Source organism: Neltuma alba, unplaced genomic scaffold, assembly GCF_004799145.2.
Source record: "Neltuma alba isolate B1F8T4 unplaced genomic scaffold, ASM479914v2 tig00005624_pilon, whole genome shotgun sequence".
Lineage (NCBI taxonomy): Eukaryota > Viridiplantae > Streptophyta > Magnoliopsida > Fabales > Fabaceae > Neltuma > Neltuma alba.
This window is the reverse complement of record NW_021634177.1, coordinates 14,335-36,272: the sequence shown is the minus strand read 5'-3', so window position 1 is coordinate 36,272 and position 21,938 is coordinate 14,335. Positions and strand designations below refer to the sequence as shown.

The window sequence follows — 21,938 nt, the reverse complement described above, 5'->3', positions numbered from 1 at the left end:
CCCTTTTGCAGATATTCCTCCCAACGTAAAATCATAAATAATTTTGTTTGACGTTGGTTCCTTTTTATTGCTCCTTACATGGTCCTCTCACATCGCTCCATGTCAATGCTCCTACATCAAGAGAAGCAAACGGGGCTTCACTTCGGATTAAAATATATGATGTGCTCATTCTTCTCTTCCTTGATGAAATGTTTATGCGGACTACTTTTCCGTCCCATATGGCACCTTTATCTTAAGGTCGAGGATATTTGTCAGAAGAATTCGAGATCACACCATTGACCAGAGATATGTATATCAGGCGCACATACATATATGTTATCGAAATCCCACTTGGTATATCAATTAAAAGTGCATTCGCGCATAGAAAAAGGTGCATAATTTGCCTAGCATGTTATTGTACACTCAATCAACCACTCTTTGTTATTTACAAAAAAAACATCTCATTTAATCGCGTGCAAAGGGCGTAAATCCTGCGTGAGATTAGTGAGTTTTATACTGTGAGGGGAGGGATATGGTGAAAAAGAAACTGGAAAAGGGAGCTTTAAGCTGTAATTTGTCATTGCAAATAAAGTATCCCCCAGTTTCAGGGGGTTCGGAAAAGCACCCATACGTACTCTTTGTCGAGCACCATGCGTTCCCGTGCAAATGGAAAGACGAAATTTAACTTGTAAATATGTAGGCTTAATTTATAAAAATAAATTTTTTAGAATGTTTTTATGTTTGATTTTTATGCCAGGATGCGTAAACTTTTCCTTAACCTCCAACCCAGCATCACTTCATGCTCTGTGTCTCACACAAAAGTCTCCGTAGCATAACGTAGAACTGTAAGTCTTCATAACTCCCTCAACCATATTCACCGAACACTCTTATGCCAAAAAAGCAAGAAAAAGAAAGAAGAATAATTACCTAACATTGGCATTATCTTCTTCTCTAACCTTTCTACCCATTTCTCTTCCCTATAAAATCTCCCAACCCTCTCGTTTTTCCATCTGAACCCTCTCAAGGAGTCTTCTCCCTCTTAAACTGCCATTCGGAACGACGTCGTCTATGGACCTCCCCTTGTTTAGCCGCTCTCAGCTGGAGCTCCTCCACCTGCCACATCCCCACTTATCCGGTCCCACCCTCGGCGAACTCCTCAAACGCGTCGATGATGCACAAAACGACACCCCTCCCCACCGTATACTCCACCTCGCTCCCCCTCCTTCCTCTTACCCATTCATTCTTTCCTTCACCAACTTAACTTACAGCGTCAAAGTCCACCGCAAAATGACCCTCCCTCAAAACCACGTCGTTTCGGAACATCGCAATGCCGGTAAGGGCACCAAGATTCTACTCAATAACATCTCAGGCGAGGCCAGAGACGGACAAATCATGGGCGTGCTCGGTGCCAGTGGGTCTGGCAAATCCACCCTCATCGATGCCCTCGCCGATCGAATCTCCAAGGACAGCTTAAAAGGCTCGTCACCTTAAACGGTGAGGCTTTGGAGTCCAGACTTCTCAAGGTCATTTCCGCTTACGTCATGCAAGATGACCTTCTCTTCCCCATGCTCACAGTGGAAGAAACTCTCATGTTCTCCGCCGAGTTTCGCCTCCCTCGCTCCCTCTCTGCCTCAAAGAAGAAGGCCAGAGTCCAAGTGCTCATTGACCAGCTCGGCCTCCGGAACGCAGCCAAAACAGTAATCGGAGATGAGGGCCACCGTGGCGTCTCCGGCGGTGAAAGGCGTCGAGTCTCTATCGGAATCGACATCATCCACGACCCGATCATTCTGTTCCTCGATGAACCTACTTCTGGACTGGATTCCACTAGCGCATTCATGGTTGTTAAGGTCTTGCAGCGAATCGCTCAGAGTGGGAGCATCGTCGTCATGTCCGTACACCAACCAAGTTATAGGATCCTCGGCTTATTAGATCGTTTGATTTTTCTCTCTCGTGGCCAAACCGTATATACCGGCTCTCCTGCGAATCTCCCGAGCTTCTTCTCGGAGTTCGGTCACCCGATACCCGACAAGGAGAACCGGACTGAGTTCGCACTGGATCTTATTCGTGAGCTCGAAGAATCACCAGGTGGGACCCAGAGTTTAGTGGAGTTCAACAAATCGTGGCAGTTAAATGCGGCGAAAAATAAACCAGCCACCAACCGATTCTTCACCGGAACTCTCAAGGACGCCATTGCCGCCAGCATTTCCAGAGGTAAATTAGTGTGCGGTGCACCGCATCATTCCAACGTCACCGCGTCGTCGGTTCCGAAATATGCTAATCCATTTTGGATGGAGATGATGGTGATAGCGAAACGATCGCTCACCAATTCCAGAAGAATGCCAGAACTATTCGGAATCCGACTCGGTGCGGTTCTCGTAACCGGAGGTATCTTAGCCACCATCTTCTGGCATCTGGATAATACTCCTAAAGGCGTTCAAGAACGCCTCGGTTTCTTCGCCTTCGCAATGTCCACCACCTTCTACACCTGCGCCGAGGCCTTCCCCGTCTTTCTCCAAGAGCGATACATCTTCATGAGAGAAACTGCTTACAATGCATACCGGCGTTGGTCCTACGTGCTAGCCCATTCCATAATCTCAATCCCCTCCTTGGCTGTCCTCTCTGCAGCATTCGCCGCCACCACATTCTGGTCGGTGGGTCTGGCCGGCGGGAGCTCCGGCTTCCTGTTCTACTTTCTCGTAATGTTCGCGTCCTTCTGGGCGGGAAGCTCCTTCGTGACGTTCCTATCGGGGATAGTGTCGCATGTGATGTTGGGATTCACTGTGGTGGTGGCAATTCTAGCATACTTCCTTCTGTTCAGCGGATTCTTCATAAGCAGAGACAGGATGCCACTGTACTGGATATGGTTTCATTACATGTCGCTGGTGAAGTACCCGTACGAGGGGTGTTGCAGAACGAGTTCGGGATGGAGCCGCCGAGGGTTTTGTGAGGGGGACACAGATGTTCGACAACACGCCGTTGGGGGAGGTGACGACGTCGTTGAAGGTGGAGTTGCTGAAGAGCATGAGCAAGACGCTGGGGATGAGCATAAACAGCGAGACGTGCGTGACCACGGGAGCCGATATACTGAGGCAGCAGGGGATTACGGAGCTCAGCAAGTGGGGATGCTTCTGGGTAACGCTTGCTTGGGGATTTTTCTTTAGGTTTTTGTTCTACTTGACGCTAGTGTTTGGAAGCAAGAACAAGAGGAGTTAAACTTAAATGTCCATGATCAGTGCATTAACTCCATCTTGTTCTCTCTGTTTCCTAATTCAAACAAACAAAATAAAGAAAGCTAAGAGGGTCGTCTAAGCACTTTCTAGTTTTAATTGATTGGCTACGTGCATGGAATTTGGCCTGTAACGCGCCCTCTGATCCGCTGAATGTAGAGAAAACCGAATAGAATGTCGCAAATTGAAAACTAGATGAAAAAAATGGAATAACGTTGAATAAAATACTATCTTCGATTTTAATTATAAGGGCTCATTTGTAGAATGTATTATAATTAGGAGTGGAGGAGATAGTAATATAATAAATCGTGTGTCATCGGATCATTCGAGATGCAAGGTGAGAGGAAAAAATAAAAGTTCCTTGTTTCTAATCTGCGAAAAATTGAATTGAATGAAAGGACTTGTATCCTTTTTTTTTTTTCTATGCTGTTGTCCTTAAAATAAAACAAAACGAAATTATATGTATATCAGGTTATAACTTATAAGCTATTCCATTTTTAAATCAGTCTTGAATAGTTTTTTTATTTATTAAGCACGTGTCTACGCTTTTAGCGGACAAAACCGGATGGTCGGGCTGTCATTTGAACTCGCTAGGGCTTGATTTAAACTATAAAATCCTTTTTATGGTGGATGGGGTTACGCCGGAGTTGAGCCGTGGTTGAATGAAAGCCAACATTACTAATACACAGTATTGACGATTGCCTTTCGAACTCCGTTTCACTAAAGAACCCTGAGTTCTCACATTTGAGAATACCCCTACCACGATTTGAAAAGTTGAACTGTTAAATGCTAATGCTGCATATAAACGGAAGCAATGATATACGTTTTTCTGTCCTTGCAAAACAAGGGAATTCGGCATAATCACCATTAGTCATATAAAAATGGGCTGGGCCGCCAATTTCCGGGGCTAAAATTACTGAAAGCCTGTTGACACCAGGAATGATGCTTTCTTAAAACACGTCGCGGGATTCAAGGGGGCCCTTGGATCATAATAGTGGTATCCTGGCCGTCCAAGTATGTCGGTACATCCTATAAATAGCAAACACATCATTCTGATCCTTAAGGTCAAGGGTTTGAGATTGCAACCGTCGTCGCTGGAGTGAATTATCCCTGGTGCGAGATTTCTTATCATTTGTTATTTGTTAATCTATCTGTCTTTTCTCGACCTGGCTCTTGATTCGATTGTATCTTGGATTCATGCTGTTCTTGAATTTCTGGATCTCGCGTTCGCTTGTCTACGCAAGTGAATTTTGCTATTGCATCAACCACTGTTTCTAGTCACCAATCTCCCTTCTTTGGGGCATATTCATATTCCAGTTTACACCTCTATATCGCACTTGTTATTTTGCCTGCGACTTTGGATGCAAAATTGTTCTGGGCTGTTTTAGAAAATTGGCGGAAAGATAGTGCCTCTTTTGAAATTGAACATGGCATAAGTTGACCACATCGTTCAGTATCTGAAGTATTTCTCGCGTGTGATCTGTTTCTTTGTATGATCTCATGCTTTTATTAAGCAAGTTCATTTATTTTCGTGTCATTTAACAGCAACAATGCCGCGCTACGATGATAAATATGGCAACACTCGTCTCTACGTGGGCCGTTTGTCGTCAAGGACGCGTTCGCGTGATCTGGAGCGACTCTTTAGCCGTTATGGAAGGTAAACATTATTTTAATCTTGTTCACGATCCAGAATTAATAGCCATTGTTGCAAGCAGTGAACTTGTCCATCGATATAATACGATATGAGGGATCATGCTGTTATTTATTTACTTTTTCCCAAACCTCTTGTTTTGCTGGGAGCCCCTCAATTAAATTTTTACAAAGGTCATTTGTATTGCCAAATATGTTTTTATTCTATTAGTGACTTTTTATAATAATTGCTGAGATCGTGTTTTCTTTCTGAGAGTTGGCCTTGTTTTTCGAAAGTTAAATATATTCAATAGGTGCCAATTTATACATGGTTTAAAGAATCTAATTTTTTTCTGCCTGGTTCATAGTTAATCCTTTCTGTGAATTGACAAGCGAGCTAATTGAGTGGTTAATTGGTGTGGGATTGGGGCCATCTTTTGCCCTGAAAATTAGGGCGTTATATACAGGTTTTGCCAAGCTTTTTTGTATGCTTGGTTTTATATTAGTGGAACCCTATTCCCTAGGTGTCGTGTTTTTAACTTGAATGATCTTGTTGAAGGTTTCTGGGGTTTTGCCTAAACCTGGAGGTCTATGGTGAGAGGGTGGCCTTGGTGGAATTGGTGGAAATTCCTGCTGAGTGTTGACTTTGGCGATTCTTTCTGTAATGTTATTGCGTGTTTTTATGGAAATGGCAACAATCACAAACTGGTGTTTTGTTCGTCTTTGAGGGGCGAAGTATCATACTCTAGCAGTAGTTAAGTAATGATGGCCTTACTGTTTCTGGAAACCATTTACGCAGAATTCGAGATGTGGATATGAAGCATGATTTCGCCTTTGTTGTAAGTTGTCAGTCTTTGCTCTGCTTTTATTTAATTCTTTTCGCTATGATTTCTTCTTGTTTGGGGGAATGAATTGTTGACGGTGGTGAAAATTCTGTGTTACTTCCATTGTTTGTTCCTCACATCCTTAATACAGGAGTTTAGTGATTACCGAGATGCTGATGATGCAAGATATAACCTAGATGGCCGTGATGTTGATGGCAGTCGAATCATTGTGGAGTTTGCAAAAGGGGTAAGCACTAATTGCATCAACTCTTTTCATGAATGATAAATGTCATGTCTCATTGGTGCCTTAGTTCTCATATGTCTGGTTCCCAAAAAAAGAGGAGAGACAGAAAGGAACTCACGGGGATATAATAAACTGTATGTTGAGTTGTTGCTTCTTGCTGCCTCGATCTCTATGCCTGTAGTTTTTGTTTAACTTTGTTTAGCTGAATATTTTTAACTTACATAGTATCAATTGCTTCAAAATCTTTTTTTTAAAAGAAAAGAAAAGAAAAAAAGGAACTTGATATCATTGTTGTTGTTTGTTGGCTGATTGGATTGTTACCTTACTTACCTTAACAATCAGGTGCCTCGTGGATCTCGAGAATATTTAGGTAGAGGTCCTCCCCCTGGTTCAGGACGCTGTTTTAATTGTGGCCTTGATGGCCATTGGGCTCGAGATTGCAAAGCGGGGGACTGGAAGAACAAGTGTTACCGCTGTGGAGAGAGAGGCCATATAGAACGAAACTGCAAAAACAGTCCGAAGAAGCTGAGGTAGGGCTGTGTAATGCTGCATTATCTATTGATCTTAATATTAGTTTAATTTATGCTGACATTTTTCTTGTTTGTCCTGCAGGCGTGGCCGTAGTTATTCACGTTCACCTTCTCCCCGTCGAGGCAGAAGCCGTGATCGAAGTTATAGTCGTGACCGAAGCTACAGGTTGGATTATTTTAGTCCTTACATGTATTAGATAAAAAGGGTGTAAGCTGCTTTAGCTTCAATGTTTCAAAAGTGGTTCTGTGGCCATTAATTTGTAGGCATGCTAATTCGTCTTGTTTATGTATCTCCATGGTAAATTTGATCTACCTATTGACAAATCTTTTTTTGGTGAATACCTAATTGACAAATCTATTGAATGATAAAGTTGCACAACCTGTAGTAATATACGGTAGAAGAAATAAGCAAGAGCGGAAGACATTGTTTCTCTAGTTAAATTCTATCTGCATCATGTGGAATCTTTTGAAGAATGTGTTTGCAAACATTTTGTTCCACCGCAGTTCAGTGTGCAAGAATCCTGTTCTTATGGTTTTTTTGGTTGCTTTTGTATTTTGGCAGCCGATCAAGGTCCCCAGTCAGGAGAGAACGGAGCCCAGTTCGTGAAGATAGGTCATTGAGTCCTCGATACAGAAGCCCAGAACCCAGAGACAGCCCTCCACCCTCGAAGACAAGGAATCGGAGTCTGACTCCTGATGAGGGCAGTCCGCGAGGTGAGGCTTCTCCTCGTAATGGCCGGCTGGGTGCCCGGCAGGATGGATCTGACTACAGTCCCAGAGACAAGAGCAGAAGCCCCGCAAGTAGCCCCGCAAGGGACAACTATGTTAGCCCTAAAGCTAATGGTCGCAGCCGGAGTGCTAGCCCGAAGGATGACCGAAGCCCCATTGAAGATGATGATGATGCCCGCCATTCTCCTCGAGGCAGCGAGTCACCTTAAGATGTATTCAGTGGTGTAAGAAGACAGGCCTAGTATTTTATTATTTATTATGTAGCGGTTTGATGATTAGCTGTCCGCCTTGTGCAACTCTGACGGGCATAACTTGTGTTTATGGTTTTATGAAGGGACAGTTCTGTTATTTATGTCGCTCCGCTGGTTCTTATTGGGTGCGATAAATGTTGGCGGTCACTTGAATTATGGGGGGGTATACAAATATACAAATACGATGCCAGAATTTTGCCAGAACCATCATGTCACCGTGAATCAAGCGTGCGCGGGGAGTCCGTTGCTCGTCTTAGGTTTCATGTGGACAGAGTATTTACTTTATATTTTATAAATTATAATTAAAGAGTTATTTATAAGTCAAGTTTGAAGGTGATTAAAATTATGGTATTGTGGGTGAGGTTGAGATGTCCTCATTGAAATTTGCCTGGCACGGACACTTATTAGATATTACCGTTTTGTTTTTGTTTTTAATTGTCACTTATAGCAGGGGTTTTTGGCCTGTGCTCATTAATTAATGGAGATAAATCTAAAAGTGAAGAGAAAGAAAATGAGTGAGAAAAAATATAATAGTTATTATTTAGTAAAGGTAAAAATGAAAGATTTAATGTATTTAATAATCTTATTGTTATGTGAGAAATTGACCAGAGTGATAAATATTATGATCGCCAAAAAAATATTTAATACTCCTCCGGTCCTTATTATAAGACCCAATTTGACTTTTTATTTGGTCTTAATTATAAGACCAAATCCATTTTGTCTCCTATATTTATGCATTTTTTTCCAACATAATCCTTATAATAATGATAGTTTTAGCCAATATACTTAATTAGCAAGGATATTTTAAGAATGACAACACTTATTTATTATAAATAACCAACTTAACTTACTTCCTTAATCTCCTCAAATAAGTCAATTGGGTCTTATAATTAGGACCGGAGGAGTATTAGTGTTTAGTATAAATGCAAAACGTAGAACTTAAAATAAGTTCATGCTACTTTTTTGTGACGATAATGCTATTCACTGTTGTGAAATGTTCACAATGTCCTCGGACTAATATTTGAAGGTATTATCCAGCGTGCTGTAATTGATGTTATTTTGTTGAGTCTATTGAATTAATCACAATGTGATATTTTTGTCGCCGAAAAAAAATCTGCTTTGTACCCTTTCCTGAGAAGGCGCACGAGTGAAAGGGAGCGCGAAACGCAGCAGCGCATCGGTAGTCTTATCTGCGTCCTTATTATGGTTCTTATTGGGTTCTTCATATCTATCTCTGACTGGGAATCTTAAATTGAAGTTATGTCTCTGCGCCTCACTTTCCCCTCTCCCTCCGCAGTCTGCTCGGCGGCGCGTTCTCCCCGGCTGCCCTCTAAGAAGACGACACTTGATAAAAAGCAGAGCCTCACCACCTTAGGCTTCGGCGGCGACAAGAAACATGAACTATGGCGTTGCGTTGAGGGTTGTGGGGCCTGCTGCAAGCTCCAGAAAGGCCCTTCGTTTGCCTCTCCTGAAGAAATTTTTACGCGCCCTTCTGATGTTGAGGTTTGCTTCTCCTTTCACTTCTCCAGCTTTTTGCTCCTTCCGGGCTTCAGAAAATTCAAAAAGCCTCGCCTCTTGACCACACACTTCCCTTCCATTCTTCTTTTGATCAATTTCAGCTCTATAAAAGCTTGATAGGTCCAGACGGATGGTGTGTTCATTTTCAAAAGAGCACTCGAACTTGTTCCATTTACGCTGGTAAAACCACGCATCCCCCTCACGCTGTTCATTAGGCTGATGTCAGTTTTAACTTTGAGTGTGGCTGTGCGCCTCTTTGTTCTCCAGATCGTCCGTACTTCTGTCGCGTAGAGCCAGATATATTCGAATCTTTATACGGAATACACAGAAAAAAATTCAACAAGGAGGCCTGCAGGTTCGATATCTATTTTCTCATTTATTTACCCAATAAGTGAGCACTTCTCGTGAAATCCTTCAATTTTCTCTCTGCAGTAGCTGCAGGGACACCATTAAGGCAATTCATGGCTCCAATTCGGAGGAACTACGCAATTTCAATTACTCAATAAGGAGCTCTTCTAGTTAGTTTTTAAGACTTGCGCATTGTTACTGCTCCAGCTCTTTTTCGTTGCTGTTCATTCTTAAAGCTGCTGGACTTTTCTGGTTTGAGTGCTCACAGATGATTCGAAACAACTACGACAACCAGAGATAGGGAAATCGTTATATTTCATAGTATTCCGATGAACAAGAAACATCGTAATGCCAGAATAGCCACGCATTTACATGAAATTCCACATTGTCCTCTTTTCCCCCATACGTGTTCTGGGGAATTTTCGCTGCACTTCAATGCAGCAGTATAGACTATAGAGTTCTTCATTGTGTAATGGTGCATTATAATATGTGATGAGAAAAAGGTTTTATCAATGATCGAGCGCATTGCTGCCGGGAAAGCCATATCATTTTACTATTGTTTTTGGTCCTAAACTCCATTTGCTGAGGTGCCTTAAAGCAGAGTCGGTAAATAACTTCCGTTGGTGCTGGAAGGTGACTAATCTAAATTTGTGAGGTGAAGATACTGAATTTTGCTTGATTGTTGAGCAGTAGCCAGTAGGCACCTATTCATGACATTTTTACATGGGTATCAACATTTGCACAATGCTTCTCACTTATCATCTGTTAGATGATAGAGCCAAGGCCCAGTTCAGCTTCAATGTCATCTCCATCTTCAAATAATTTTACAAACCGAGCCTGCTCCTTCTCCCTCTTCTTCTTTTGCCAGTACTTGTATGAAGCCACCATTCCGATTATAAGCATAGCTGTTATTGAAGAACTTAGCAAGACCACGACTGCTATTTGCATTCCTTTTCCACTATCATGCACTTCAGATGCTGGGCTAGACACTACACACGTTAAGAAAATTATTGTTACTAGCGCTGAAATGAAGTACCAAAGCGCGCTAATTCAGAAGACAAAACCTAGGAAAATTGGTTCAGAAATGCAACTAAGTGTAGCAAATCTTACCCTGGGATGCCTAATCATCCCTCATAGCGAGGAGGCAAGAAATAACATGAGAAAATGTGGGGACCTAAGGTAACAACCTCATTGAAGAGATTGGCATACAACTATGAAAACCAGGAAAAAAACATATACATTATTTCTTAAATAATGTTAATTGCTCTTTTCTGAAATAAATCCTGAAATTCAAGTACTTAACTAGAAATTGGAATAAGCTTCCAGTATCTTCAAATTGCAACAGCATCTCGTGAATAGTGTAGAAGGAATTTTAATAAATAAATATACCAAAACACTCACCATTAAAGAAAGATAAGCATTCTGGGCACAGAAAAGAGGTATTAAATTCCTTCTCCTTGAAATGAACGTACATGCCATAAGGGGCGTGAAAATCGGAAGGGCAAAGCTCCCATTCGTCATATGCGTCATCTGAAATAATACTGTTTTCTTCATAAATTCCACATCGCTGGCACTTTGTACTCGAGAAGTTAGTCAAAGGCTGGAATTGTGAAGCAAATTTTCGGAAGTTGTTCGAAAGAATAATAACACGCAACTAAATGATTACAAATGCTAACCATATGAATAATGATTAAGTTTCAGGTGACATAGCCAAATTACTCAGAGCTCACTTGTGAACAAACTGATTCTATATGATTACTTAAAAAATAGTTTGTAGATGTGCTAGTTATCTGAGTTCATTTACTATGCTACTACGAATGTTTGCCAATAACACAGACTTTGCATTTGCATTTGCATCTGCATCGTTCCATCCAGGTTTCCAATTATAGATATCACAGCTGCAAGTGAACAGAGTAGTGCCTCTGATATGGGAAAACCATACAACCAAAACATCAGCTTGTGAAATCAGCAAATTGGAGATTGATTTTCTTCAGTTAAGCTCCGGATTAGAACGCTATAAAGATTCTAAACCTGATCAACTACTTTTATTTAAAATAAAAATTTTATGAATCTGTTTCCTCTTGATCCAATGAGTAGTTAGTAGAAGAGCTGCGCCACGCTTCTATGCCCATATCCTATCAAGCAGAATTTTAGAGAGAGAGAGAGAGAGAGAGAGAGCAAAACATGGAACATTGTGATTGCAGGTAGGCCAATTTTGTTATGTTCAGCAGCATTTCACTGCTTGTCTAAATTCTCAACTTTTACACACTTAAGAAATAAGCAATGCAATCAAGAGTAGATAATTAGAAATAGTCATCACGCAGACTAATTACAATATTGGACTATTAGCAGAAGTAAATGTTGCTGGAATGCGTACAGAATAATAAGCAGAAACAATTTTTTAGTCCGGAAAAAAAGAAAAAGAACAAGTAGCATGAGAGAACCTGCCATGATTCTTCACCCTTAAAAGTATACAAAAGATGCGCTTTCTTGACATCAGGCAGTACCGTCTTGTTCTCCTCCTTGCATAGGAAATAAACAGTTGGAGTGACCTTCAGCCAATTATGGGTTTTGAAGATTTCAATCGAATTTAGTGTGACAGATGCAGACAATACAAATCCTGCGCGGTGAAGAGCAGAAGCCACAGCAATTAGATAGCCATTAATTCACTCAGTTTACTCATCTACACTTGGCAGGAGGGCGAAAACAGAGAGACTCCTATATATAATAAGTGGCCAAAAATGATAATGACCAAGAACATTTACAGCTCTCTGCCAAACTCAAACCCCTCTCAGCTGAGAGTCATGTGATTTACCCCTTTTTATTAGTAAGCTTATTGAACATCTAAGAATCTACTTGCATTAAAGACTTATTTGGGAAAAAAAAAACAGAGGAGCTGATTGTTTCCGATGAAAAATTACCGTGAAAATAGCTAAAGAAAATCACAGAGATGAGATGTACACCAGAAACCCTAGAGTTCCGCAGATGCAGAACCGCAACCGACATGGCGGATAACAGATCCCACAGTGATTAATTAATGGCTGACAGCCGAAGGACAAGTTGTTGAGACCCTCGAAATGATCAGGCAATTGGCGGGAATGCTCACTTCTCTCCTCTCCTGAGTCTCCTTCATCGGTAAACGACAAGCTACGTTTCGCGTCGTAGTCAATGCAATAAACAACGAACCAGCTAGGGCGCCTTTCGGAGCTTGCCTTGACCGGGTCACAATGCGACTGATTAGACATTGCTTAATTGGCGGGAAAACGCTGTCGTCCTGCGATCACTGTTCTGAAATCGGGAATGGCTCTCCTCATCCCGTTTAGGCGGATGTTTAGATGAAATCAAAATTACAGTTTTAAAAATATTTTTATAATATATAAAATAAATATGTAAAAAAATTTGTTTCATTTAAAAATATTTTTAGGTGATTCCAAACATTCCAATGCTCTGTCGTTTACTTTAATCCGCCCTTCTGCATCAAACCCGGATGCGTCGAATTTAGTCAGTCCTGTTTATTGTTAAAAAAAGAGCAGCTTTACGATAACTTGCCAGGATCAGACATCAGTCAGAAGTAGCATCTCAAAGACAAGACCAATAAGCAACGGGTTAAAAGTTTTGCTTCCGACTTTTTACACATGTTTGAAGCTCACTGGATTTGACGGAGAATTAGGCGCGCGACAACCTATTGATGGGCATGTCGCATATAGGCGTCGTGTAATGGGAAACGACGGTTATTGGTTAATCATCTAATTAAATTGAGTCTCAAAATATCATATACTCGGGAAACTAATGCTTTATTTGCAATGTTGGTTGAGGAATCACGAGTGTCCTGTCGGATTTTGACTATAGATGGACCAGTGAACCCCCGTAAACCGCGCCGCTATATTTTCTACATTGCATTCATGAAGCACAATGCTCTGTTTTGCTTAACCACATGCAATCTCAAATATATAATCCAAAAACATGGAGTTAAATAAAAATTGGCGTTGAAGAACAACATGGTGAGTTTAGCTAAGGAAGAGAATGGCTAATGCCTAGAATATTTCTCACGAGCCACCCTATCTCTTTCTACCTAGCCGGACCCTGGGCGTCCAGTTCAGAATAACACAATGTATCCAAATCAGCTCATCGCCGCCATATTTATCCTCTTCCTCGCCCACGACGTCTCCGGTCAGCCCTTCCACATACGTAACCGTCACGGTGGTCACCGCCATGGCGGCCATCACCGATACCATTATCGACGTCCTATGCTGCCCAGGCCAGGCGCCCACCAAGGAACACCGGCAACACCAGCAGCGCCGAAAAAACCCGACGCAGTTCCTATTCCGGCATTACCATTTACACCTGTCACGCCTTCTCTTCCAGCCACACCAAAAACCCCCGTCACAATGCCTGCCAAACCACCACCACCACCAACGTCGCTGCCACTCGGAATAATAGGTGAAATATCGGAGCACGCAAAAATGTTCGGATGGGACCCAATGAAGGTGATCAAAGGATGCGGTCCTAGCTGCGACTTGCTCAAATATCTTCACAAGCAAGAATTCCTAATAGCCCACAATTGGGTCAGGCTTTTATTCAAACTGCCATCTTTCACGTGGGACGAGAAGCTCGAGAGTGCCGCAAAACAATACGTGATGCAGCGCTACAAGGACTGCATGGATGTTCACTCGAACCTTCCTTACGGAGAGAACATTTTCTGGGGCCTAAAGCTGCATTGGACGCCGTCGGACGCGGTGTATTCTTGGTTCAATGAGAGCAAATGGTACGATTTCAAGAACCTTCAGTGCACGGCGCCGCCCGGCGAGGATTGTGGGCATTTTACGCAGATTGTGTGGAAGGACTCTGTGCGTTTGGGTTGTGCCCTCCAGCATTGCCAAGATCCCACTAAGGGTATGTTGATCGTCTGCGAGTACGACCCTCCCGGCAACTACGACAACGAGAACCCTTTGGACGATAACAATGCCAAACACCACTCCTAATTCATTTTAGCTTCCTTCCATAACCGCCACACACACACACACAGAGAGATGTATATATGAGTGCGGATATATATGTGGTTGTGCTGCATTGCTACTTCATCCCCCACCCATGCTTTTTTGTATCTTTTTTTATCCGGGGGTTGGTGGCATAATTTACAGAAACATGAACAGAATCAGATTCTTTCTTGGTTTGGAATTGGAGCCTTAACAGAACAAGATTCGCCTTCCATGTTGGTCAATTGGTGATAATGAAAGGTGAATGAAGATTAAAATGGAATGAACATACAATAAATCGATTGTGATTCCCCTGCCATGCCCACCGAGATATTATGCTTGATGGATACGCCTAAACTGAACAGAGCAGGACACTGCATGTACCGTAACAACTACCCCGCGCTCTTTTTCTCCCTGCCTTATTACTTACTTCAGTCAAACGTAACAATATCGATTTGAAAAATGGAAAAGAAAATGCGATAACGTTCTCGTGTCAGATTTTCATCGCGAGAGGGAGAGGGATATAGCAGGGCAAAAGCAGAGCAACAAAATAATCAAAATCAGAATTCTCATTCATCTACAAACAGGGTTCTAATGAATCCTCTTCATCGCTAATTCTTGACCTTTGTTTTTTACGGGGATGAGGGATGCAGCAACATGCATGGTTCAATTTTCAAGTGAGTTTAGGTGGAGTCACTGTGAGAAGACCTTGGTGTCTAACTGGTACGCCTTGGTGAAGAATGCAGGCCAACAGAGGTAGGTAGACATTATACTGCTAATAGTCGATGCACCTATGAGCATATTCATGACCACAATCTGAAGTTGAATGGCCTCTAATGGTGATGCCCCTCCCATAATCATACCAGTCATTGCCCCAGGAAGCGATATTAGACCTACAGTTTTGGCGTTGTCCACTACAGGCGAAAGTGCAATTACCAGAGACCTTTTCACCTGCTGATGCGTAGCTTGTCGTGGGGTCGCACCAAGAGCCAAAGCCGTCTCAACCTGAACAAGAAAGGGAGGGGGGGGGGGGGGGGGGGGGGAACTCGTTTCATTCAGACTTTGAAACTGAATCTTCATAAAGAGTAAAAGGCTTACTGACCAGGTTCATCTGCCCTTGGACGTCGTCTCGGAGTCTTTTCATGGTAACTCCGGTGACAGTCATTGAATTTCCGACCATCATGCCGGCGACGGGGATGATGTATCTGGGAGTGAAAGGGAACACGCTCAGCAACACTAGCAGCAGCATAGTGATTGAGGTTCCTGTGAGAATGGAAGCCCCGGCCACATATTTACCACGAGGGATTTGTCTGGCTCGTTGACCCGCCGTGTAACCAGCAACTATCACCTTCATCACGAATTGATCCATAATTTTACGGTCAATAACGGACGGTATTCATTTTTTTTTCCCCTTTTCTTCTCATCACTCTCACAGATGAAGAATATTAAGTGCTACTGAGTTGACTCGGTGTCCATGAATTATAAGTCATCTTCCATGGAATATTTTGGGAGGAGAAGAATGGATTTAATTTTTCCTGAGCGAGCGACCAGATAGAGAATCTGAGCTAGTTCTGAAATGATCCAAGAATTTTTTTTTTTTTAAATGCTGTTGAGATCTCAAAGTCTGTCTTTTCTAAATATCAGACAATCATTTTTTAAGTTCACGGGGTCAATGTGAACACTGAATTCTGATGGAACATCGGCAGAGATTTAATTTTGAAATGTGCATGCGGTTATCAAAAATCAAAGCAAAAGACATAATTTTAAAAGCTGAATTGAAATACTTATTTTTGAATGGTAAGGGAAGTGATATTTTGAGGTCGAATCATTGGTGGGGACAAAAAATAACAAAGGAATACACGAACGAGCATTTCAAAATGAAAAAGAAGACTCTGGAATTTACCCTCATTTCGTCGGTAAGAAAGATGGGGGGTAAAAGAACAGAACAGGATGAATCTTCGACCCAGAAAGAGATTGAGTTCCTCAAAGACGGCATAGAAGTTTGCCTTGAATGTTTTAATCCAGAAAACTAGAGATTAAAAAAAAAAAAAAAAAGAGGCGTTTCATTGATAAAAGAAGCACCTTCTTGTTGGCGCCGGGGGCAGAGAGAGTGTAAAACAAGGCCATACTTGGATAAGAAGGGATTAGAGACATACCATAAAAAGGTAAGCGAGAAGGATCCATCCGACGTTGTGATGACTGAAGATGAACTGCAAGACAAAGCCAATAACAGAGAGCTGAAGGAAGGCCCTGAACATAGCATAAAGCATCTCTCCCTCCAAACCCAGTTTCTGCAAGAAGGACAAAATGACGGCCAAAAGCACCACCGCAGCAGCGGCCGCCGGCTTCCCCATACCTTTCAGAAACCCAATCAACCATGCTAATCCCCCTTCGCCCCCACCATGAATCGTGTGGTTTGCAGGTATCATCATCCTCATCATACCGTACTACTGAGTTCTAGCCAATATATATATATATATATAAAGCCGTATATCTCAGAAACCACCCTCCCCTGGCTCTGTATCATCTCGTGCAGTCTCAACCAGGTGCCCCACTGAGGCCAAGCCCTGATATTTATTTATTCGTTTTTCATACCACAACAAAGCTTACCTATTAACGTTTTTGCTCAAAAAATTCCGAGGAAAAATTGGAATTTTTGTTAGACACGATAATCTTTTTATTAGATACAATCTTATTTTTATCATATACAATTTTATTTGAAATATTATTGTATACTAAATATGGCCACCCTTCTCAGTAAAAATTCAAACTTTAATTTATTATATTATAAAAAATTAACTTTTTTTTTTACTGAACCCAGTTTATTGATGAAATACCGATGGGAAGTTTTTTTAAACGGTCATTAGCCGAAAAAAATAGGACGTACGTTCGAACACGGAAAAAGTCGGCGACGGGTTACTGGGCCCCGATCCACCCCACTTTAACGGTGAGGTGGCAGTGAGGGAACCCTCTCTTAATTGTCAACTGTGTTGCTTGAGCGTGACAGGCGAACCCGATGTATTTTACTCCGTTTATTTTGATTTTACAAGGACTTCTAGATAAACGGTCATGGGAGATGCTCATCCCAAGGGGTGCGAACGATTTGCCGGGAGGGCATCCTTCAACAGCGCCGCTGGTGGATAACCGTTTGATCAGTGGCAAGTTGCAAGGTGTGAGAGAACAGCATAAATGAGAGCGGATTGTTGTTCATGATTTAAGGTTGATGTGGGATCATAAATACGACATCTCCAATTAATTTAACCTTTCCGTCTTCTGTCTTGCTGTCATGTGAGGTCCATGGTTTTGGTCAATAGCACTGTACGGGCACGCGTCTTGTCGCACGTTACCCGTGGACCGTTTATGAACAAGAGGATTTTTGTTTTATATGCATTATTATTATAGTATTAGTGCACATGTAGATAAGGGATATGCGCCGGGATAACTGCAATTACTCCGCTGGTCAAAACACCTAATTATTGTGATGGTTTTAGTTTTAAATATAAGAATTATTTATTATATTTATTAATTTTCTCTAAATTATCCCTATAGCTACTCTTTCAACCATAATCAAGTAGAAGACGTATTAAGAAAAATGATTATGATACTTTAAGAAAAACATATCACATTTTTTATAATTAACTAACTCATCTAACTTTCTTAATCTAATCAAATTAATTAAATGGGTTTTATATTAAGGATAAGAGAAGTATTTGAAAACAGCATGGCGTCTTGTTTTTTTTTTTTTTGGTCTGAGCAGCCGTTCTTGTTTGTTTCACGGCCTTCTTTATTTCACTCTACAACGCCGGCGAACTACCTTAATTTGGCCGCAGGTAGGCCATTGCTTCAGAAGAGAATTCATGCCACACAAACCATATCTTCAAAGAATCTACCGTTGTGGGCATTGATGGGCATCCACTAAAATTTAGGGATTGTGATTTGAATTTTGTAAAGACAAAAAAGGGATGATTTTAGGGAGGCAGTAAGAACCCATCGCAGCCATTCATTTGTAAAGTCAGAGTTAATCTCTGGCCATCTGTCCCTTTGTTTTGCTAAGTATTCATAATGTTCTCTAAGATGATGAACTGTTTTACCTCGACGATATTTAAAGATCTCCTGGGACCAGTTTTGGGTATTTTCCATCGAATCCAAATTCTGAAACCTACATTTGCGTGGCCCATGGATCTATGCTTTTAGAAGTGACTCGGCTATTGTTTTTATCCTTAAAATCCCCAGGCCTTAAGGCCTGAAGAATCTGTGAGCCACGATGGACGGTTTGATTGGGCTAATTGGGCCGAAGCCCTGGCAGGCTCAGATGCTTCAAACTCGCTGGTGCGGCAGTCTCCTCTTGCCCTCAACTGACCAGCGGCCAGTTCACCTTGTAAGCTCCGAGCTTCTTCCCGCTCGGATCGAAGATGAGTCTTCTGAGAGCCGCACTGAGGTCGAACTCTACTTTTCCCACTCTCCGAGAATGCCATGGCTTCCCACCTCTCCTTCGAGCCACGTCCAGGATTTTCTTTTCATCCGAAGCAGAACAGCCGCCTCAGGATCCACAAGCCGAATCGTTTCTGCGAACTCCTCGCGAAGGTACGCCGTTTGATCCGTTTCCGAAGCCTAATAATGCAAAAAATTATCCTTTATTGGGTATTCAATACGGCAACAGATAAGAGTAATTCGCTATCGACTTTTCAGTATTGACAATTGCACAGGAACCTAAGCAAGGAATTTTGTTAACATATCGCTAATTATGCTGTCACGATATTTTTTTACATTTCTAGTTTCTAATCTTAATCATTTATTCCATCCACGGCCATGATTTTTTTCACTGACAATGAATATGTTGGTAAACCATGCATTCTTTTGAATATATTTGATTAACGGGGATACATGTGTCATTTAGAAACAAAGTATATGCTAGATGCATTTAGCCCACTCTTTACTACTGCTGGCTTCACTATCGCTTTGGCCTTTGATTAATCAGTTGTTCCATCCGCTCTTTTAGCCAAAGTAACAACTCGCTCCTTTCTGTTTCTCTTCTTAGGTTTGGCATATGGTAGGCTGTTGGGCGTTCGTAATTACACGCTGAAAACAGATATAATCCACTTTCTTAAAGGTTGTAATTTGACCACGGAGGATGTCAAAGTGGACTACGGCCGTTACTTTACGCCCCTTGCAATGTAATGCCTTCAGTCTCTCATTTTCCTTGAAGGGAACTGCGAAAGTTTTAACATTTTCGGCACTAACATCGTGATTGACTGCATTTCTCGCTGACGAGTGTCAATAGCATCATTTGTCTGTTTTGCTTTTTTTTTTTTTTTAAAAGAATTCAAAAGATTCACTTTCATACCATGCATCATAAAGGCATGAGCTGATTATTTTCCTAGTTCGTCTCGTGAGCATGTTATTGTTCATATTTAACTGAAATCTCTTGATACATTCTATGGTCAAAAATTACTGGTTGAAGAAAAGATTTTGGCTATCATCAGGATGTTGCAATTCCATTCTTACAATGACTATGATCGGGCTGTAAGACATATTGCAAGGAATGGTCGCTTGTACAGATTGGATAGAGTATGCTGCTTACATTTGTCTATCGCAAAAGATTGATCAATCTTCTTATGTGTATACTTGACTAGTGCTTGATGATATATATAATTGTTTTTTCTTGGTTGTTAGACTGATCGTGCCCAATGGGATGTTGTTACTCCTTATGATGGAAAAACTGTAAGTATAAATTAATTATGTTTTCCTTATTGTTTTTAGGAGTTTGAAGTGCTGGTTATTCTTTCATTATCAAATGTCGACACTCAATGAAGATAGATAGCTTTTTAGTTTTTACCCGTTTTAAGTGAAAGAATTTAGGTCTTTGCATGCATGCATACAAAATAACATCTTGATTGACAAATGATACATTTAAAACATAACTATCTGTTACAAATTATGAAGAATGTCATGGTACCTTTTCAGTTGCAGAACAATGTATGCTTTCTCTCGTATAAAAATAACATAGAAGTTGCATTTTCAAAGTTTTTTTTATCTGATGCTTGTTTTTCTTTTTTCTTTTTTTTTTTTTGGGGGGGGGGGGGGATAATATGTAAGCATTTATGCATGCAATCAGCTAGTTGTCTTGATTTTGGGTGTCGATGGAGTATCTATTTGAAAGGGTTGCAAAGTTTTGAATATGGAATTTCGCCTATAACTGTCATATATGCAAATGACTAGCCAGTTTTTCGCCTTGAAATTTGGTTGTTGAAAGGCTGTGATTTGTTGACTCCAAAGCATGACAATTATCTAACAGCTGCCTGTTTTTGCCAGATTTTGATGCGAGGATTTCCTCGAAATGCACTAATAGATGAAATAGAACGTTTTCTGCATGGTTATGAATATGATCAGACCTCCATCAATATTTTTCTAAGGTTAATGTCAAACTATGTTCTGAATTATAAGTGATGTTCAATATTTAAGATTTTATCCAGATGATGAGTTTCGTGTGCTCACAGACAGGGAGAAACTTTTGGAAATCCCGTTAAAATGGCTACAGTACGTTTCCGTTCAAGGACTGAAGCAATGAGTGCGTTTATCACAAAGAATAAGACGTTTTGCCTTAACAGCCCAATTTCGATTATGGTTCTCCAGTAGCGAGTCTATGCCACTCCCTCGCGTTACTGTCACAGCTGGAGCGTTGCTTTCAGACAGAGAAGACGACTAATCTCACAGCCTAGTTTTATTTGTATTGCTTTTTGTGGTCTTAGTTTTTGTGTCAGAAATAGGGGGTGACCTCAGCAATTTGGCCTGGCCATCCTAAATTCTCATGTTTATTTTGGCTGCATTGCTTCTCTGTTCTTTTCTCCCCCCAAGGACGAAGTTTATTCCATTTCCCCCCTTTATCTATATAATTAATATGATTATTATATCATCTACAATTCTGTCTCATCGTAGTGACATATCGACAACTGGTGAATTCGTTGGATATGTGTGGGAGGATCTTCTTCTGGCAATTCTCCTTCGTAACTCTCCAGCTGCCCGTGAAAATGTGGTAAGATGATAAATATGTGATATAACTCTGGTAGGACTCTCCATTGGTGATTTTCCTCCGAGATGACTGTACTGGTGCATTGAAATAGGCTCTCTTCTCTGATTACTTCCAAGATATCTTAATGAGGAGCTCGGGGGAATAAAAATAACAAACATGATTCTATAGTATACACTAGGTCCTGCAACTAGGATGAAAAGCAAAAATTCGCTCCACTTTGTATGCACATCGTTTCTCAACTTCCATGGATCCCAAAGGAAAAATGTAATCCGTTAAAGCATTAGCAGATCAAGGCATCTGTTGCAAGAAATCTTGGAACTTGCAGAAGCATACTAGCTCGAGCAGGGTTGTCAACGTTGCTCGGATAATCTTCTAATTCTGCCTGCGCGACATGTTCAAACATTGAATCATGGTAACAATAGTCTCCTACTCTCCTAAAGCAGATCAAGTGCCCGCCTACAGTTCAATTTTCTATTTGCTTTTTGTACGATTTTCTGTCTGAGGCGTTAGAGGGTAAACTTGTCCCACAATTAAGCCTGGACTCAGTGCTTAAAAGGTTTGCAACATCAAACAGAGGTGTATTATCAGTATTGTTATCCTTACAAAATATCATCTCGGTTCTAAATATAAAAACTAATTTGTAATGTAGATTA

The 21,938-nt window shown here is 41.2% G+C and overlaps 6 protein-coding genes and 1 pseudogene across 10 annotated transcripts; 5 read left to right on the top strand and 2 right to left on the bottom strand.

Annotated features, from left to right (window-relative positions):
• Positions 1–1,047: 1,047 nt before the first annotated feature.
• LOC114748170 (ABC transporter G family member 20-like) lies at positions 1,048–3,225 on the top strand (annotated as a pseudogene).
• A 1,030-nt stretch (positions 3,226–4,255) lies between these two features.
• On the top strand, positions 4,256–7,518 carry LOC114748160 (serine/arginine-rich splicing factor RS2Z33-like). 3 transcript variants are annotated; one of them, XM_028936511.1, is made up of 7 exons: positions 4,256–4,319; positions 4,752–4,863; positions 5,635–5,674; positions 5,811–5,906; positions 6,246–6,433; positions 6,516–6,599; positions 6,996–7,518. In XM_028936511.1, exons 2-7 carry the CDS (start codon positions 4,757–4,759, stop codon positions 7,369–7,371), a joined length of 891 nt encoding a protein of 296 aa, XP_028792344.1. In that variant the 5' UTR covers positions 4,256–4,319; positions 4,752–4,756; the 3' UTR covers positions 7,372–7,518. The 3 variants fall into 3 exon arrangements, with proteins under 3 accessions (XP_028792344.1, XP_028792343.1, XP_028792345.1); XM_028936510.1 differs by lacking the exon at positions 4,256–4,319 and having other exon boundaries at positions 4,648–4,863; XM_028936512.1 differs by lacking the exon at positions 4,256–4,319 and having other exon boundaries at positions 4,817–4,863; positions 5,395–5,674.
• A 960-nt stretch (positions 7,519–8,478) lies between these two features.
• LOC114748165 (uncharacterized) lies at positions 8,479–9,792 on the top strand. The gene is made up of 4 exons (XM_028936518.1): positions 8,479–8,916; positions 9,033–9,111; positions 9,199–9,286; positions 9,364–9,792. Exons 1-4 carry the CDS (start codon positions 8,674–8,676, stop codon positions 9,452–9,454), a joined length of 501 nt encoding a protein of 166 aa, XP_028792351.1. The 5' UTR covers positions 8,479–8,673; the 3' UTR covers positions 9,455–9,792.
• On the bottom strand, positions 9,770–12,560 carry LOC114748162 (uncharacterized). 3 transcript variants are annotated; one of them, XM_028936516.1, is made up of 5 exons: positions 12,201–12,560; positions 11,724–11,899; positions 10,681–10,879; positions 10,390–10,453; positions 10,182–10,268 (listed from the first exon to the last, which is right to left on the bottom strand). In XM_028936516.1, the coding sequence occupies exons 1-4, from the start codon at positions 12,283–12,285 to the stop codon at positions 10,404–10,406; spliced, it is 510 nt and encodes a 169-aa protein (XP_028792349.1). In that variant the 5' UTR covers positions 12,286–12,560; the 3' UTR covers positions 10,182–10,268; positions 10,390–10,403. The 3 variants fall into 3 exon arrangements, with proteins under 3 accessions (XP_028792347.1, XP_028792348.1, XP_028792349.1); XM_028936514.1 differs by lacking the exon at positions 10,390–10,453 and having other exon boundaries at positions 9,770–10,268; positions 12,201–12,541; XM_028936515.1 differs by lacking the exon at positions 10,390–10,453 and having other exon boundaries at positions 9,770–10,268; positions 12,243–12,540.
• Positions 12,561–13,388: 828 nt separating this feature from the next.
• On the top strand, positions 13,389–14,261 carry LOC114748159 (probable pathogenesis-related protein CaO19.6200). The gene has a single exon (XM_028936508.1). It carries the CDS (start codon positions 13,389–13,391, stop codon positions 14,259–14,261), a length of 873 nt encoding a protein of 290 aa, XP_028792341.1.
• Positions 14,262–14,781: 520 nt separating this feature from the next.
• Positions 14,782–16,740, bottom strand: LOC114748161 (protein ALUMINUM SENSITIVE 3). The gene is made up of 3 exons (XM_028936513.1): positions 16,412–16,740; positions 15,358–15,603; positions 14,782–15,260 (listed from the first exon to the last, which is right to left on the bottom strand). Exons 1-3 carry the CDS (start codon positions 16,694–16,696, stop codon positions 14,949–14,951), a joined length of 843 nt encoding a protein of 280 aa, XP_028792346.1. The 5' UTR covers positions 16,697–16,740; the 3' UTR covers positions 14,782–14,948.
• Positions 16,741–18,610: 1,870 nt separating this feature from the next.
• LOC114748163 (uncharacterized) lies at positions 18,611–21,175 on the top strand. Its single transcript, XM_028936517.1, has 6 exons — positions 18,611–18,839; positions 19,294–19,429; positions 19,739–19,823; positions 19,929–19,976; positions 20,568–20,668; positions 20,753–21,175. The coding sequence occupies exons 1-6, from the start codon at positions 18,668–18,670 to the stop codon at positions 20,889–20,891; spliced, it is 681 nt and encodes a 226-aa protein (XP_028792350.1). The 5' UTR covers positions 18,611–18,667; the 3' UTR covers positions 20,892–21,175.
• The last annotated feature ends 763 nt before the right edge of the window (positions 21,176–21,938 follow it).

Excerpts from the sequence above, each read along its gene's own strand:
- LOC114748163 (XM_028936517.1), top strand. The coding sequence starts at position 18,668 with ATGAGTCTTCTGAGAGCCGCACTGAGGTCGAACTCTACTTTTCCCACT. Across the intron at positions 18,840-19,293 it reads TCTGCGAACTCCTCGCGAAG|GTTTGGCATATGGTAGGCTG; the intron begins GTACGCCGTTTG and ends TTCTCTTCTTAG. Across the intron at positions 19,430-19,738 it reads TACTTTACGCCCCTTGCAAT|GATGTTGCAATTCCATTCTT; the intron begins GTAATGCCTTCA and ends GGCTATCATCAG.
- LOC114748160 (XM_028936511.1), top strand. The coding sequence starts at position 4,757 with ATGCCGCGCTACGATGATAAATATGGCAACACTCGTCTCTACGTGGGC. Across the intron at positions 4,864-5,634 it reads CTCTTTAGCCGTTATGGAAG|AATTCGAGATGTGGATATGA; the intron begins GTAAACATTATT and ends CCATTTACGCAG. Across the intron at positions 6,600-6,995 it reads AGTCGTGACCGAAGCTACAG|CCGATCAAGGTCCCCAGTCA; the intron begins GTTGGATTATTT and ends GTATTTTGGCAG.
- LOC114748165 (XM_028936518.1), top strand. The coding sequence starts at position 8,674 with ATGTCTCTGCGCCTCACTTTCCCCTCTCCCTCCGCAGTCTGCTCGGCG. Across the intron at positions 9,112-9,198 it reads AACTTGTTCCATTTACGCTG|ATCGTCCGTACTTCTGTCGC; the intron begins GTAAAACCACGC and ends TTTGTTCTCCAG. Across the intron at positions 9,287-9,363 it reads TTCAACAAGGAGGCCTGCAG|TAGCTGCAGGGACACCATTA; the intron begins GTTCGATATCTA and ends TTCTCTCTGCAG.
- LOC114748159 (XM_028936508.1), top strand. The coding sequence starts at position 13,389 with ATGTATCCAAATCAGCTCATCGCCGCCATATTTATCCTCTTCCTCGCC.
- LOC114748161 (XM_028936513.1), bottom strand. The coding sequence starts at position 16,696 with ATGATGAGGATGATGATACCTGCAAACCACACGATTCATGGTGGGGGC. Across the intron at positions 15,604-16,411 it reads TTCTCGCTTACCTTTTTATG|GTGATAGTTGCTGGTTACAC; the intron begins GTATGTCTCTAA and ends TTCGTGATGAAG. Across the intron at positions 15,261-15,357 it reads TCCAAGGGCAGATGAACCTG|GTTGAGACGGCTTTGGCTCT; the intron begins GTCAGTAAGCCT and ends TTTCTTGTTCAG.
- LOC114748162 (XM_028936514.1), bottom strand. The coding sequence starts at position 12,285 with ATGTCGGTTGCGGTTCTGCATCTGCGGAACTCTAGGGTTTCTGGTGTA. Across the intron at positions 10,880-11,723 it reads AGGGTGAAGAATCATGGCAG|CCTTTGACTAACTTCTCGAG; the intron begins GTTCTCTCATGC and ends TCACAATTCCAG. Across the intron at positions 10,269-10,680 it reads ATGCTTATCTTTCTTTAATG|TGTCTAGCCCAGCATCTGAA; the intron begins GTGAGTGTTTTG and ends TAACGTGTGTAG.